The 16,863-nt window shown below is 35.0% G+C and overlaps 1 protein-coding gene across 3 annotated transcripts; it reads right to left on the minus strand.

Annotated features, from left to right (window-relative positions):
* Positions 1-1,241: 1,241 nt before the first annotated feature.
* slc19a1 (solute carrier family 19 member 1) lies at positions 1,242-14,587 on the minus strand. 3 transcript variants are annotated; one of them, XM_069197155.1, is made up of 8 exons: positions 14,306-14,587; positions 12,251-12,338; positions 11,083-11,127; positions 10,385-10,645; positions 5,416-6,169; positions 3,523-3,715; positions 2,373-2,514; positions 1,242-1,711 (listed from the first exon to the last, which is right to left on the minus strand). In XM_069197155.1, the coding sequence occupies exons 4-8, from the start codon at positions 10,562-10,564 to the stop codon at positions 1,514-1,516; spliced, it is 1,467 nt and encodes a 488-aa protein (XP_069053256.1). In that variant the 5' UTR covers positions 10,565-10,645; positions 11,083-11,127; positions 12,251-12,338; positions 14,306-14,587; the 3' UTR covers positions 1,242-1,513. The 3 variants fall into 3 exon arrangements, with proteins under 3 accessions (XP_069053256.1, XP_069053255.1, XP_015214626.2); XM_069197154.1 differs by lacking the exon at positions 12,251-12,338; XM_015359140.2 differs by lacking the exons at positions 11,083-11,127; positions 12,251-12,338; positions 14,306-14,587 and adding an exon at positions 10,891-11,000.
* Between the last annotated feature and the right edge of the window lie 2,276 nt (positions 14,588-16,863).

Below are 16,863 nucleotides of genomic sequence, written 5' to 3' on the forward strand. Positions count from 1 at the left end.
GAAGGAGAGTAGGAGAGCTTCAGAGAACATGTTAGGGCTGTGAAGATTAAAGATTTCTCCCATAGTTTCTCATTTCACCTCAGACAGCCAAGATCACACTGATCTTTCTGTCTCTGTTCTCAAAGAAGGGTTTCTCAACTGCCACGGCAGAAAGACAACAGACACGAAACTAGTTTCACACCTTCCCCCTTCTCTGAATGACTGACTTATTTTTGTGTAATCTTCTGTATTCTCATGCAGGTTTTGACTTCACACCTTTCTCCACCCCTCCTCCTCCACTTTTCCAGCTTTTGTTCTCCTGTGCTATTTAATTTTTGCCATCTACCCTGTCTTTCCCACACCTGAAGAAGTCTCTACATCATATTCAAATATTGTAATACTTTATATATATAGTAGTAATGAATATTAAATACCAATTTCAATCATGCTAAATAACACAATAAACCTGAAGATGTTTTTTAAAAGTTAAATCAACATGTGAGCACTACCATCAAAAAGAATTAATAACGGATCGGAAAATGTGTTGCAATACTCTTGCTTATTTTGTTATATTCCAATGTTCTTCCTTGAACCCAAAATAAACATTTGATCGGGTAGAAAGATTTGATAATGGGCTGTTATAACTGCATGCAACCACAAGAGGGAAACCTAAGACCTAAAACTTGAGAAATCTGCTTCATAAACCCACTGACTGCACAAAAAACATTAAGCATTTACTTAATAAAGAAACATTTATTAAGAGTCACTCTTGTCATCTAAACTGTTCACTCAATCTCCAAAGAATTATCTTCAAATATACTGGTCCTCAAAAGGCTTAAATAACAAATAATATCTGTTACATTGTAACATTTTAATTTTCAAATGGGGAGGCCACTACTGTAAAAGGTCATTTATGTTTAAAGGATTATTACAAACTCATGCTTACACTTTCACTGTACATTAACTGTACTTTTTCCACAATTAATTTTTTAATTGATTTATAGAGCAGTAATCAGTAATCAGTAAAATTACTTTAAACTTTGAGCAGTTAGAACACATTGACTTAGCAAGATTAAATGAATAGTCTTTGAATTAACATGGCTTATTTTTAATTTACCACTGAAACTTTGTATTCCTTCTAATGTTCCATTGCATAAAAACATCTAGAATCTAAAACATAGATTCATAGAACATAAAAAGCATCTAGAATCTTATGACAGTAAAAAGTATATAATGTTTTTAGAAACAGTGATTTTTAAAAAAAATAAAAGGTGTTTGGGAGTCCAAACTAAAAAAAACAAACAGAATAGAATCTTAATTCTAAAATAACCTAGCAATTAACATATTTTTCCTTTTTGTGTCCAACAGCTCTGTGGAACCAAATTCGTTTGTCAATGTTCTAGTATTTGATTGATGACAGTTGATGAGAAAGATGGTTACAAATCATAACCATCAAAATTTCACCAAACAAGCATAGAGCTTCTCTCTTATGTTGTTTTGACCTCGCTGCTAACCTTAAAAAAAAAACTGCTACTCAGGTCTTGACACTACCGCCATTGGCCAGTTTGGCGTCTTCAGAAATGTCCGTCTCAGGACTGCATGGCTCTGTAGCTCCATTATCCTCTGCAGTGCCCTCCGCTCTCGTCTTGCGAAAGTGCTTTATGATGACATAGGCAGCACTTCCAAAGTAGGAAACTGTCAGCAGTGTGAAGTAGCCAAAGTAAACGAAAAACTGCAATAAAAGCAACATTTGTTTACAAAAAAATAGATACATGAACACTGCTGTCTTTTAAATTCCAAAATGAGCCAAGATTATCAGTTTTCCACAGAAATCAATTACTTTTAAACACACTTGGTATATATCTTGTAAGATTTCCTTAAACATTCAGTAGACAGTTATACAGTAATAATTTGACTAGTGCATAATTTTAGTAGAGCTGGAATTCAGTAACCCACAAAAACAATAACTAAACACAGTAATGCACAAAATATAATCGGGCAGTGACTTTTTGGAGATATGGTAAAGTTCAGCTGGAACCTTATCTTTCAGAGCTCTTACACAACAGTTCAAAGTTACACAACATTTAAAATACTTAGGCCTGGAATGTAGTGTTCTGTCAAATTTTCAGCACAGCAGACTATTGTAGTTTCATTTAAAAAACCCAAGATCAACATTTAAAATTTTGTTTGCTAAATCACAAATCCTGTATCAACAAGCAACAGGTAGAAGATCTACAGGCAAACATGACGGGCAATGCAGTTGTTTGTAACAAGCCAACCTTTAATGACAATCCCTTTGAAAACATTTTATTAAAAATTTATTTAACACTCAGTTAATTATAGCTCATACATTCCTAGGTTTCATAAGACAAACTGAAGTAGTCCTACAGTACCTGAGGGTGAACAGCTAGCCCCAGTCCTCTCTTGTCTGCAACAATGATTGTGATGATAGTTTTCAAAATGGTGGCTAGGAAAGTATTGACTCCAAAAACCAAGGCACACAGTTCTTTTGTGAGGGAGGAAGCAATCTGAAAACTAAAGAGTTAAGAGAAAATGTGGTATCAAGACACTTTTGATACGTTTAAATAAAGCATGCTTATTTTTCTGTTCTTTGAAGGTCACAATTTAGTGCTTTTACGTTCCATATTTTTAGTTGGCGTCAAAGAGATAATTGATTCTAGGATTGCGAAAAATGTTGTACATGCCAAACAACCCCCCAAGTCTTACTGCTGTTCCAAATCAAATCTAAATGTTTATATTTAACTTGTAGAGTCTCATGTTAAACAGTAACCAAAATGCTTGCCCAAATTCTAAGGCTGTTGTTAAGTATAACTTTCATTAGTATGTACAGTGCCTATACGCAATTCAATCTACTGTACTTAACTCTGCCTTCAACATCTGTCAATAGGGAATATTTTTCATTAGTTACTTCTGCACTCTCAACAATGTTCTGTCTTGAGTTTGTTATATAGTATGTCATTTTTTATTTTCCAATGCCTTTACTGAAGCCAAGTTAATCTGTATAAAGTAAGTGCCACATACAAATAAATTGTACACAGAAGTATCATATCTACAGTAACTTGAACAAAGCTAAGTAAAGAAATCAATATGAAGCTGGAGACCCATCACAACCTGCAGAAATCAGAAATAATCGACAGTGTAAAATACAGAAGTGACATCACAGCACATGAGGACCACATGATTAAACAACGAAAGAAATGTGACTTTCAAGATAAATGTGAGGAAATCAATGGCATTGTCTTATTAGAAGTCATGAGAGATCTGTAAAATGCCTGGAATACAGTATGTTGCTGGAAGGTATTGTGTCAGTATCAAAAACCTCCTGATGCTCTGATAGAACCACTCTAAACAGGATAATGAATTGATAACAGAAATAATTAGATACATTATTTATCTAAAAAGATAAATTCAATTAGATTACTGCACATGTATTATAAAATACTGCAAATAGAAAAGGACTAATATATTTTGTATTATTAACAGTAAATTCTAATCTAATTCAAATGTGTTGAAAACACTCACATTGCAATAGGAACAAGGAACTGGTAGAAACTTCTGAAGAGGGCATATGCCACGTAGCACACCCAGATTTCTGATGTGGTGGTCATTAACAACAGCAAGGCAGCCTGAATGCCAGTTATAATGCCAATCACAAGCTCAGACCACAGGGACCAGCGGATTTTCACAAAGCCAGCGATGAATGATGCTATAGCCCCTGCCAAAGAAAACATGCTAACATAAAACAGTGAAAACTGAAGGTAACATTTTAAAAATAATATAAAAAATATGTAATAAGAAAATGAATTTGTCAATAAACCAGTTTTGTTATCTTATCATTTGATCCAGTTCAAAGCAATACAATTTCACAAAATAGCTATCAACATGGAAAAATGAAATCAACACCCCTCACAACAGCAGCTGGAGTAAGATGAAAAATGAATGCACTGCAAAAGAAAAGATTTAACATGATTCTGAAGAATCTGCTTCAGAACAAAATAATCCCAGGTTTCAAAACTCATGCTGCTTACTAGTTTCAAATCACTAGCATATGTACATTTTCAACGGTAAAATTAGTCTTCTGAAGATTTCAGTCATGTATAACTATAACTACATTTTGATAACAAGAACAAAAAGAGCGCGTCAGTTTTAAGCCCTAGCGTTCTGACCAAGTTGTATCCTGCCTTGTGGCTGTTGCTTTTTTGGATAGGGTTCCAGCTCCCCTGCAACCCTGAATTGGACAAAGTGGCTAGAAAATGAATGGTTGGATGGAAGTTACCATGTCAGTGTGGGGAAAGGTAAATAAACCGACTTTATACAGTACATAACAATAGGGCACAAGTTTGCGTTTTAATAATAAAGGAAAGTGTTCCTTTAGTTCAACACCCTTCAACAGGCAGTTGCCCTATCCTCCTGGTATGCTACCATTGCTCAGTTACACCTGTCTGAGTTGCACAACAACTGTTGTCTCTTTTGTAAGTCAACTAAGTGAGACTGTACCAAATGACTTAATTAAATAAATCAAATCGCAGCTCTATAAATTGAATGTGTGTGTGTGTGCTTTCGGCTTCTGGGATATTTTCTGCGACATTGCTGCAACACCTACCAGGAATAAGGCTTTGTGATTATGGATGAAAGCCAAACCTTACACTGCCAGTTTAACAGCTTTAAGAAAATAAGCTTTCAACAGCACTTAATCAAATGGTAAGATTGTTAAAAGCATGCTTTTGTTTCTTGAAAAGTCTTACCGTGCCTCTTAAAGAGCTGAATGCTAGGAAATGACAATAATGTACACAGAAGACCTACACTGTTTTTGCTGTTTTTTGTATACAGTTGTTTTGTATTCATTTCGACTTTCTGCACTGGGACTGGCTGAACTGAATGAAAAGCATGACGACTGTATGTGCAATTTAAGAATAATGAATAGCGTTATGTAAGAATAATGAAAGGTGTTCATGTTGGCACTCCTCTTCTTGCTCTCACAATGCATTATTGGCAACGTTTTGAGTATCAATTCATTTTGAAACACTTTTGTTAAGGTACACAACATTATAGCACCATAAAATGTGAATGTATACTCGTTGATTTGACCATTCAAGATTTTGTTCAATTAACCTTTGCCTTACTACACGGTAAGTGATATTCTAATTGTTGCATATAACGATTTATTTACACGTCATACAAGTATATGTATTCTTGTAAGTCTAAACTATCGAAACTTGAAATTTTGATACTTTATGATTGTATCTTACCAACGTTAGGTACAAAAACACTGTTTAATCAGATGTACAGTTGTGTTAAACATACAACTGTGAGATATTATATTTTGAGATGAATGCTGAGATGTCATATTTATACTTAATGTCTCTGACAATACAAATGATCTTAATGTTCCCAAAACACTTCACTTTCACTTACCAAGAAGAGTAGAAGCTGCATCCACTCCACCATTATACACTCGTCTGTTTTCATCAGGTGGGTAGACTTCATTCCACAAAATATGTACATAGTACACCATCAGATAATAACCTGCTGAGTTGAAGATCCACCAGAGGCTCCAGAGCCTCAGCTGGGGTAACTTTACCAAGTTCAAGAGTTCCTTCAGCATCTGGAAAAATACAGAGTTCCTCCAGGCTGACAATGGCTGAGCTTGGGTGGGCGAGGGGCTATCTGGATTAATCTTGTCCAACTCAGTGGAAGCTGCCTCCTCTTGTTTAGCCCTGTTAAAAAACAGGCTACGTTTGGGCCATGGCAAGCAAATGGAAAGGCCAAAGCTGAAAGTAACAAAGCCCAGGGAGATCTTGCTGAGAGAGGAGTACGTGACACCACCCAATGAGAAACAGAGCTGGCCCAGAACTGAGCTGGTGAACACTCCCATGAGTACAGAAGACCGTGAGTAGCTGGCCACTTTCTGATAGAAGGCAGGTGTAACAAGGGAGAAAATATAGGAGGAATAGGCCACCCGTGCTGCCATGGTGATGCCGTAGAAGAACTCCATGAACTGCATCTCAAGCAGAGTTGTGCCGAACAGCAAGATGAGCCAGATGGAGATGTAACTGAGGCTCTGCAGAATAAGGACTGGCTTGTAGCGCAGATAGTCTGTCAGCAAGAACACTGGCACCAGGACTACCATGTAGGCATAGGAGAGGACTGGAGTGATCTCATTGGTCACCTGTAGTACAACACAAAGAGGACATAATGAGATAGACCATGACAGCATGCTTTGACTATTCACAAGGAAACAGTGGGACTGGGACTGCAATGGCAAGAGCAATATAAAAGAGCATTAATTCAAGGTTCATGAATACATAAACTACAAGGTTCATGAATTCAACATTCACAAGGATTCTCCTGAAGCTATTAAGATATTAAATGACTAGAGTAATGAAAGCTTAAATTCATTCATTCAAATACATGTGAAGCTTTATCACTCTGTGATTTCTATAGCATATTTAGCTGGATGTTTTAACCACTGCTTACTACATCATTTAACGGCACCTTCATATTTAAGGGAAATGTTGCCTTTGCTTTAATGTGTGTGCAAATACAAGATCATTTAAAAAAGTTACTTCTAAGAATCAGAACTTAGTTAATTTTAGTTTGCCTTTTTTTTTTTACATTAACTGCATGTGACAGGGTGTTATCTGCTATTATGAAGGCAAAGAAGTGAATAAAGGTGAAGCACAATTTTTTAAAAGTGTTTATTATTGTAATATCCCACCAAGCAATATACTAAATGTAGCTGTAAGGCATTTTGTAAGACAATCTCTACTACTTTTATAAACCACTGAATACAATATATATCGAAAGGACACTGAATGGGTTTAAGGTATCTTAAATTAACTCCCTTTAAAATTATTCCTTCAATAATTGCAAATGATGTTGAATTCTGTTGTAATAATCCTGGATAGAACATCCAACAGGTGCTGTAAAAGGTTGTTTTATACTTAATATCTGGCTTCAAATCTAGGTCACTGCATTCTTTTAAACAGCTCTTACCAAGCAACAGAACTAGAACGCAGCAGGAAATATCGACAAAGAATTCATGTCTTCTGGCTGCTGTTTTGGCACTGGAAGCTCACATCATTGACAGCAATAAAACACACAATGCAAAAATTAAACTAAATATTTAAATTTACCATTGCCTTCCGTAGTCTGAATAACTTAGAGCCAAAGCTGTCATTGCAGACATACCAGTCAATAAAGATTTTAAACAAAACGCAGTGGAGGGTGTTAATTTTTCTTCTAAAGCTCAGTATATACTAAAATGTAATGAGATAAAACCTTCTACATTTGATACTTAGACCACATAGACCAAAAGCAGATATAAGATATCACTCAAGTCTTTTGACGTGTAAAACTTACCAAATATTATGAATAGACCAACAATGATCTTCAACAGCAAAGGATTTTTTCCTGTTTTTATCCAACAAATATCTGACATGATAATTGGGTTTAACTGGTGAGACGTATCGACTGATTAAGGTATTTATCAATTGATTCTTAAGAAAATGCAACAAAATATAGAATTTCTGTAAAAAATATAACAGTTCACATTCTGTTTTTCAGTATATTGACACAATGAATGGCAATATAAATGGTAAGAAATGTAAGCCTATTTGACTTGCTTTGACAGGCACACAGGTTTCAAACACACTGCAGCAATGGCACAGTAAAACAAAGAGATGGAAAAGGCACTGCAAAAGATGCAGTCTGGGTACATTGAACAGCTGTGACTAGAACCCAGCATCCATACCAACTGGCAAGAAGGATCCATGACCACTTAACCCAGGAGGAAAAGCCTGAGTGATCACATGGAAGAAGTACTAGGTACAGATGCTACAATACAGCCCCACTAAGGTGTAAGATCCACTGAGGTTTGTATAAGGGAAGTGTCCTGTTTTTTTTAGTGGTGTGATTGCATGAGAAAACACAGGACAACTTTAGGAATCAACCTATTGTCTTCTACTATAATCTCACTACACAATTATTTCAAAGGCACATACTGTAAAGCTCTGATCACTTGCGAGTTTTACCCAACTTCCAGTTACCACAGGACCCATATCACATGTGACTTCTGAACTTTCTTATTGGAAACCTTTTTAAGAAATGCGCCAAAACACACAAAATAAACTTAACTATTCCTTTAACTCTTCTGATGTCTTGAATAATAAATTAGAGAATCATGTGTTGTACAACTATTGGTATATATATGGTATGTTCACCCTAATTCTATGGTATAACAACTAGGTTTTATTCAAAAGTCAAGGAGACACCTTTTTTAATCTATCCCTCAAATATATATATTTTTCTGAATTTGCAGATCACAGTTTATCACCAGGTACAACCAAAGACTAAATCTGTTTACTAGGGAATAAAATGTCTGATAATCTGTGAATGTTACACAAGACAAGACTTCAGTTCCCTGAGGTTTAGATACAGGTATAACAAGACTCTAAATACTTTCAAAACTACAATCACGAGGGAAAGGGCAAAGGTGCTGTTAAGCTCATGGTGATGGTGAAAAAGAAATAAATTACAGCTAAGATGGTTACAACAATATTACCCTAGTCAGGAGGAAACTGAACTTTCACCCCATTCTATGAGCATACAGTCCTCCAGCTGACACAGTATTATTAAAGCTGCAGTATTATAAAAGCTGTTCTTAAGTAGTTATTAAGTAGTTATTTATGGCAAATTGATGGCAATTTCTTTATTATGCTACAGTAGGTCTGTTTCATTTCTGTCTGTCTTTTAGAGATGTTAATTTTATTCACAACTAAATTTGCTTAAACAAATAAACCCCCTGCTATTTTAAATACAGGGTTGGTCAAAATGTTGTCAACCTTAATATACAGCATAACATATCATTCCTAAGGGTTCATAAACTTTTTCTCACAGCTGTAAATCAAACCGGTAATTTAATTTCAGACGAGTAGCCTTATAAACTACTGGATGGGACCATACACAGATCAGGCTAGGCTATACAAGAAAAGCATACTTAAGGTCCCAGAAAATAATGCATTCAGTTGGTGGAAGAAATGAACACTCCAGTTCTGCTTTTACGATACAGTCTAGTGCTGGGCGATAATTCAATAACGATAATTATCGCGATATAATTTTCCTCGATATAATTTTAATAAAAGTTCGATAAATGTTTGATATATATGTTTATGCTTTGTGCATGATATGCACATGCGCACAAAATACTGCGCGAGTGCGCATGCATGTTGCAGACCGGGCAGCTAACGTGGTGTTGTTTACCCACACGGTGGTGGCTGACGAGATTGTAGTTAGAGCGGAGAAATGAGCGACACCTAAGCAAATGTAGTGCTGCCAACGACCAGCTCGAAAGGACGATGACATCATCGACAGAAAAGGTCATTCAGCTTCGTTAATTTGGAGATATTTTGGCTTTTTACCATCAGACATAAAACAGAGCACTTTAAACTTTGCAGTCTGTCTGAGCCATCTTCTATGTGTGTTTTATCACACTGCAGTACATAATTTTTCTATTAAGGTATTTATTTTGTAAATTTCACCCATGCATATTTTGACATAAAAAAGACTTGAATACTCTTTACCTCAGATTTGTTTAATGTTTCTGCTGTTTGGCAAGTGTTTGTTGTGTTCTTAAAATAAAGAGTTGTTTAATTTACCAATTAACTGTCTGGATTCTTCACCTTTCACTCAGGAGAAAAAATCTGCCTTTAAACTTGAAAGAAATAAAGATTTGACATTTATCGTGATAATTATCGATATTGGCCGATATGAACATTTTTATCGTGATGGTTTTGGCCATATCACCCAGCCCTAATACAGTCTAAGAAAAATTAAAAGCCATTTTTTCTTGTATAAAACTATTACAGCTGATTGTTTTTTTAGCATTGTTTGGTGGTTCAAATACACTAAAGGAAATAATGTAAGAGACTGAAAGTTTAAAGTTTCTTTAGGTATAGACATGGCATTTATTCAAATTTCCTAAACTATGGCTAATGTTAAAATGAATAATTATTTTATTGAAACAAAATAATTGTTTCTGAAACCACCAGAATTCCTAAAAACTACCATTTTCATTTAATTTTATTTAATGGTAAAGAAAGCAAATACAAAATCAAGTTTTGGAATGCATTTTCATTTGGACAATCACTTACAGTATCCACACAACACAGGAGGAAGGAAATTGTTCCTCACTAGAGGTCTTGCAGGTCTTGTATTTACTGCATATCTCAACACCTGTGCAAAACCCAGAAGCCATATTTAATGTGCGGGATTCAGAAAATTGTTGGTACAATGGAGTAACAAAGCTCAAATGGAATGGAAGCCCTGTGTCCCTTTTTCAGTTCCACTGAAAAAAAAACAGTAAAAGAAAATAATTCCCCCTTACCTGCTGTTTGGTGAAATTCTTCTCTTCACTCAGGAGAAGGGGGGTGATGAAGGGCTCTCCTGGTTTTAACATAGACATGAAACCATAGAAACACAGGAAGACGACCGACCAGTTCCAGATACGAGGCTCCTTAACCCGCGCTGAAGGAGGGTCCCCATTCTGCTCTTCAACATCTGCCATTGCGTCAGCTGCAGCCAAGTATCTCCAATGCTTTCTTTCCTTTCGTCTGATGTTTTAGGTCATTTTGACTGATGAACAGTTCTGCAATGTAGAAGAAAGTAAAATGGACAGTGGAATACAGTGTTGTTATACACACACAACACCCTCACCGACAGAAATACAAATCTGACTTTTGGCATAAAATGATTTTTTAACAGGGATTAGAGCTCTTTTCAAAAGAACCTCTGTCTTCTAAAATACCTATGTTCTTGTTTCAATCCCTCTAAAAGTATAAGAAAGTCAGTTCTTCTCTGCTGCTTTTTAAAAGTAAATGACATAAAACTTACGTTTTCAAAATTTAAACCCCATACAACAGCAACATTAACAATTACTTAAAGAGCAGGATAAGACAATGCTGTATCCAGCAATCAAAGAAACTAACATTCTGTACTGACTAACCTGTGGTTAAAGTGCTATATTATGCAAAAAATACGAAATGGTCTCTAGGACGAAGGTGTTGACCTTTGGTCATTTTTTACCTGTGTGATGATGTCAGCAGACAATACTGCTTTTTGAGATGTTACCTGTTAAGAGAACAAAACAAAAATTAGGCAGGCATTCCACTTATTATTTTAGGTCAATGTCAAACATTGGTTCAAAATACAATTTCACATCTACTACACAGCCTCAGAACACTTTGATTTCTCAGCTCCGCTGGCATTCAGGACTTACTGTAAGCCCTTTCTGTCATGACCAACTTACCTTTCCACAATCCAGAGGCACCATACCAGTGTTCTGCAGTATTGAGACATCAGTGGTTTGTTTTTTCATGCATATATTAAGACTAATCCTCAATTACATATCTCTGTATATTGTACTACCTACTGATTATACTTCATAATATGTAAAGTTAGATGCAAAGATCTGTTTTCTTAATGCTAAACCATACTAGACCTTCAAAAGTTATTATTCAATAACCAAAAGCAACATTTCAACTTTCATTCCAAATTTCATTATGCAATTTAAAAAATAAGTGTTCATTGTGAAATATCTTCAATAATATCAATGGCAGATGACTGTCATAACTGTCTACATTATCTTCACAGTGTGACTGAAATATTTTATGAAGGACAAATTAATGTTTCGAAACAGGGTATGAATTAACAATGTCGGTGTAACCAATATGATATGTGTATTTTATCAGTAGTAATGGTTCTTTTAATTACAAAATTTAATTTCCATAAGTGTACTGGGAACCCAGTTACACATTTCTACACAATACAGCAGTCTGTTAAACACTGGCAAGGTTTTTTCAAGTCAATAGCACAAAATCTCTTCAAAGCTTACAGAGCACTAACAGAGATTGGAGGATTATTATGTTTATTGCAGGGGGTAGATATGAAAAGGCACATTCCACTAAATCCCTATTCATTCCTACTGATGTATTCCATTATATGTGAAAATATTTGATCCTTAAATGAGATGTTAAAATGAGGTCCTGACTACTTAGTCAGATACCAGTGCACTCTTAATAAGGCAACAGTTGTTAATTCCAGTGTCCTATCTCAATTCCACGCTGGTCTTGCACAATCTGTCCTCCCTAAATTTCACCTCTAATTCAACTGGAGAAGTAATTTCTCAGTTCTTCACCCATACAGAACTATATAGTATAGTGGGGTCGCCCACACACAGGCATCAATGCCTTACCCAAGTGTTTGTTGCCACCACTTCAGTCTTGGATGATGTGGGTCCCTTTATATGTAAAGTACATTGGAGTCCTTTGAGATGAGAAGAGCTATAGAAATTCAACTAATAAATATCATCCAACAGAACATGAGTTGTGTAAATTAATACTACGTCAAATAAAACTTCAACAGGCTTTAAATAATATGCATGTTTGTGCTTTCATACATAGGCTATTAGGATAAACAATGGCTGTAATTCTTATTTTAATAAAAACCTTTCATCATTCAAATGTCCTTGCAATGCATGAGCTGTTCCACTGCAAATGAATGGAACAGTAGAGCACATGACTAAACACTGAACAACCACTCCATCACTTCATTGCCATTTAATAAGCATTTGATAAACAGGTTCAGAAATAAAAATATTCAGACTTTGGATATTGATAAAATGGAGCTTATAACAAACATCTGGGAGGACTTACGGCAAGCTAGATCCCCTTTACCTCCGCTACTCTAATGACTCCACAAAGTCACTACCTGAAAGGCCCTGAAACCACTAGATGACCCTCTCTTTCATGTTTTGGTTTTACTGCATCACTGCTCGATCCCCAGTCTACCTTTGTGGCTGCCCCTTGGTTAACTCCACAGTATGCATGGTGGTCCACTCAGCCAAGTGATTAAACCAAGGTTTCCAAAGCATAACTTCTCATTAACAATTCCATTCCAAAAACATTTTCTTATCATTTCTTTTTAATCCTCACGAAATGATTTTGATGTCCTTTTGATTAACAGATTATTCAGAACCGTGAAACACTCAAGTCAGTATGAGTGATGTGTAAGCACTACCTTAGCTCACTCGTAAGAGAAATGATTAGCCACCGATGATGAGGTCATTTCACTTGGTAAATGTCAACGGAAAAATCAAAAAAGAAAAACACAGAAAAGAACCAGTATATCATTCTTAACAAGAGAGCAATGCCTTCAAGCCACTGGAATGTTGGAGGATGGAGTAAGTCAGTGGACTGTCACTTGATGTCTGCACTGGGATGAGCTAGGAGGACAATGTGTGGCATAGAGAACTTAGAGACCAGTGAACAGACGTTTATGCATGAATAGCACAGAGTCCTTCAAGACACTAACTGTAGCTTGCTGCAAAGCATACTTGTGTTGCTTGCAATGGTAGACACATGCTTCTAGTCTGAAACTTTCATAGTACATCACCTGCTGAAGATAAATGTTAATGTTTAATGAATTTACCTATGTAAAGTGTTTCATTAAATATCAGCATAGCTGCTTTAAAAAATATTTCCTTATTAAACCTTTGCAAAGTTCTTGCAGTTAATGTTTATAGAATATTTCTATTAAAAGCTATACTCTTTTTTATCTTAACAGAGCCTTTTTAACAGATCTCACTGTAAGTTAAATTATACAACAACATTATCGGACCATTAATAAGTAGTGTAGAAACAATTATGGTCTGTGCATTTAAACATTTTTGTACGTGGCGATCGCAGGCTTCCAAAGTCCACCAAAGTAAAAACTCAATATTAACCTTTGGATGTAGGCTACATTAAATACGTCTAATAATAAAATCAAATAAAACTATAAAACTTCCGAATACTAATTCTTAAGTGAGAAAATACTTTCACCGTAGGCCAAAGAGCTAAAAAGAGCTGCACTGCAAGTGCAGAGACCCATTATCATGCAAGCCTCACAAAACACAAGTGGTTCAAAGGTCGTACATTGCAAACGATTTAGCTGCTACTGTATGTTTTGTGAAATTAAATAAATGTAGTACTAATTACAATACGATGACATATTCTGCATTCCCCACAAGACAAGTTGCCATGCTTCTCATTTTAAAAATATATTAATTGTTCGATTCAGACACCTTAAAATTCTTCAAATGATTTTCTGTTTATTTTTCAAGTTAGATTTAATATGCCACATTCTTACAATTGTTGTAACAGCCTTTTCATTTACAGATGATTCCTGATATCCGCCAGTACAGAAAGATTGAGCTTATATACTGTAGCACGTGGCTGTTGGTCCCAAAATATGGTAAATAAATAATTACCTATTCCTGCCCTCACTGAAAGTGTCCCACCGATGACGGTCATACCATTACCCAGTCTAAAATGCACCTTTCCATTCGGACCCCTGAAGAACTGTAAACCACGTCGTTTAGCTGAAGCTCTAGAGGTTAGCGTATGTGGCGTAAAGCAGATGAAAAAACTACAAGTTCAATGTCGCAGTGCGAACCGAAAGGAGAATCGCTTCGATATGATTGAACCCAGCTGCGCTTTCACAATTTAATTTCCTAGTTGCGATTTCCCAAAAAATGTTATTGTCATTTCGTGTATTTCAGATACCGATCACAAATTGCGGAGAAAGACGTTCTACTCGTTGTAAATACTCCGATTTGAGTTCTGGGAAATGTCGTTTTACTAATTTCAATCACGTGTGTCTTACAGCCTATCCGCGCTCGTTAAAATGGAAATTAAATGGTTCACTTATTTTTAAAGTTTGGAAATCAACTACTAGAACTATATTAAAACTTGACAGAATTTGAAGGCAGGCACTAGACCCCACTTTGTATTTACCTACTTATATTTTCCCTAACGTTCATACAACAACTTTCTGTTTCACTTCTAAACGACAATTACAAAAGCATATTACATTCTAGAGCGTAAGGAGGGCATATACCACTTATAATCAGAAATGTTTATTGGTTGTTTGCCCACGGGCAAATCACTCGTCTCAGCTTCTTTTATCGTACAGTAGATGACCAGTGTTAGAATTCAGATGGATCCTGAATTTCTCCCTATACCAAGGCATAGATGTCAAAACATAGTTTGCTCAATATCTCCATCATGTGGCATAAAAGTGTATGGAAGTACGTTTATTTAACTACTGTGACTTCCTAGGCCTTATAATAGTATTGGAAATAACTCATATGAAGAAGAAACTTCTCTGAAAACATTTACTTAAACATATTTTGTTTTTCCGAATTTTTAATATGACGATATAAGGGCATAATAATAGTTACAAATGAAAATAGTACAGTGTTGTGATAGTAGCAAATTGAAATGTATCTAGCATTTTAAAAACACCACACCGATTTTTTGTTCATTTTTTCTTTAAAGTATTATTTTACTCCTGTTCTATTAATGACATATGTGATTATCCAAATTCTTAGTTATTTATTAAACAATTTATATGAAAACTATATATGAACCTTAGCAAAAGATTATATTTCTTCTAGAACTTCTATCACACCATTGATTTGTACATTACTGACCACTAAGTTGGTATAATAATTTAATTATAACCAATATTATCATTACCAATATTACTTGGAAGTTTGTTCTGTGTTCAATCAATCAAGGAAACATGCTGGTTTATACACCATCTAAAAATTTGAACAGAACATTACTGGCTTCAGAAGCCCCGATCACAGAAGACTGGCTTCTTCATAAAAGCAAAGCACTATTATGAATTGTCCACTATAAAGACAACGGCTTTTATATGCTATATCAGTGTTTAGATTAGGCACATAATTGGGAAAAGCATGAGACAGCATTTAGGTAAAACTTACTATAACTATAACTGTAATATATTATTTTAAATATATCTTTATAAGTGCTCCATTAAGAGAATGATATTCAGCACCAATGAGATTTGTACAATATTCTGTTTTGTATTCCATTTAAAATCACAAATTCATTTTATTGTTAATCTTTATCCAATAAACTGTTTTGATTTGTGCTGTTTTTTTAAATCAGCTCAATACCTGTTGTTGGATCATTTTATAAATATTTGATATATTTTCAAATAAATATCATATTGTCTATATATAAAAATAATATTTTATAGAAGTATTTCTATGAATCTATTTACAGTATATATATATTTATTTTTCCATTAAAGAAACTTTAAATTCTTACAACATATTTTACAAATGGTTTCTGAAATGTTTATATTAATTAATATAAAATTAACTTTTAGAAGCAGCTACTGTATATGATCATGGATGTTTTTAAAATATTTTGTAAATGTTTCTGCATTAACCCAGCCTGCTGAAGTAATTGTTTTGTAGTAAATCTAAAAAGATATGAGTAGTACCATCATCAAATCTACAGTCAAACAGTACCAGTTTCACGTGATATCTTCATATATTTTGGCTGTGAATAACATTTTTTCTCTTCCTGCACCGTTGCAGGCTCTTTCTGACATTTAAGTCATACCTATTAAATATTTTATAAGGTGGTAAGCATGTACAGTCTCTCAGCTGGCATAGAACAGCTAGCCTTCTGCCATCAGATTAGAACAGCAGTTTGAATTCTGACCTGAAAATTGTTATGATATCTTGCATATGTTGTATTTTTGTAAATACTATACAGTACATCCTTAAAATAATTTAAATCCCATCCATTTTGAAATCTACCATCAAAAGGAATGCTGCTTACCTACTGTATATAGTGTGTAAGGTGTATCATTTTTCATTCTTTATATCAGTTCACATAGATACACTTCAGTTCACAAAGCTGTCCCTCTAAATTCAGATGTATTATTCCTCATATCTCTGTTTTCTTGTTTCCAGCTAGTTTAGCATTTTTTGTACATTTCAGAAAC

The sequence above is a fragment of the Lepisosteus oculatus genome, chromosome 12 (genome assembly GCF_040954835.1).
Source record: "Lepisosteus oculatus isolate fLepOcu1 chromosome 12, fLepOcu1.hap2, whole genome shotgun sequence".
Taxonomy (NCBI): Eukaryota; Metazoa; Chordata; class Actinopteri; order Semionotiformes; family Lepisosteidae; genus Lepisosteus; species Lepisosteus oculatus.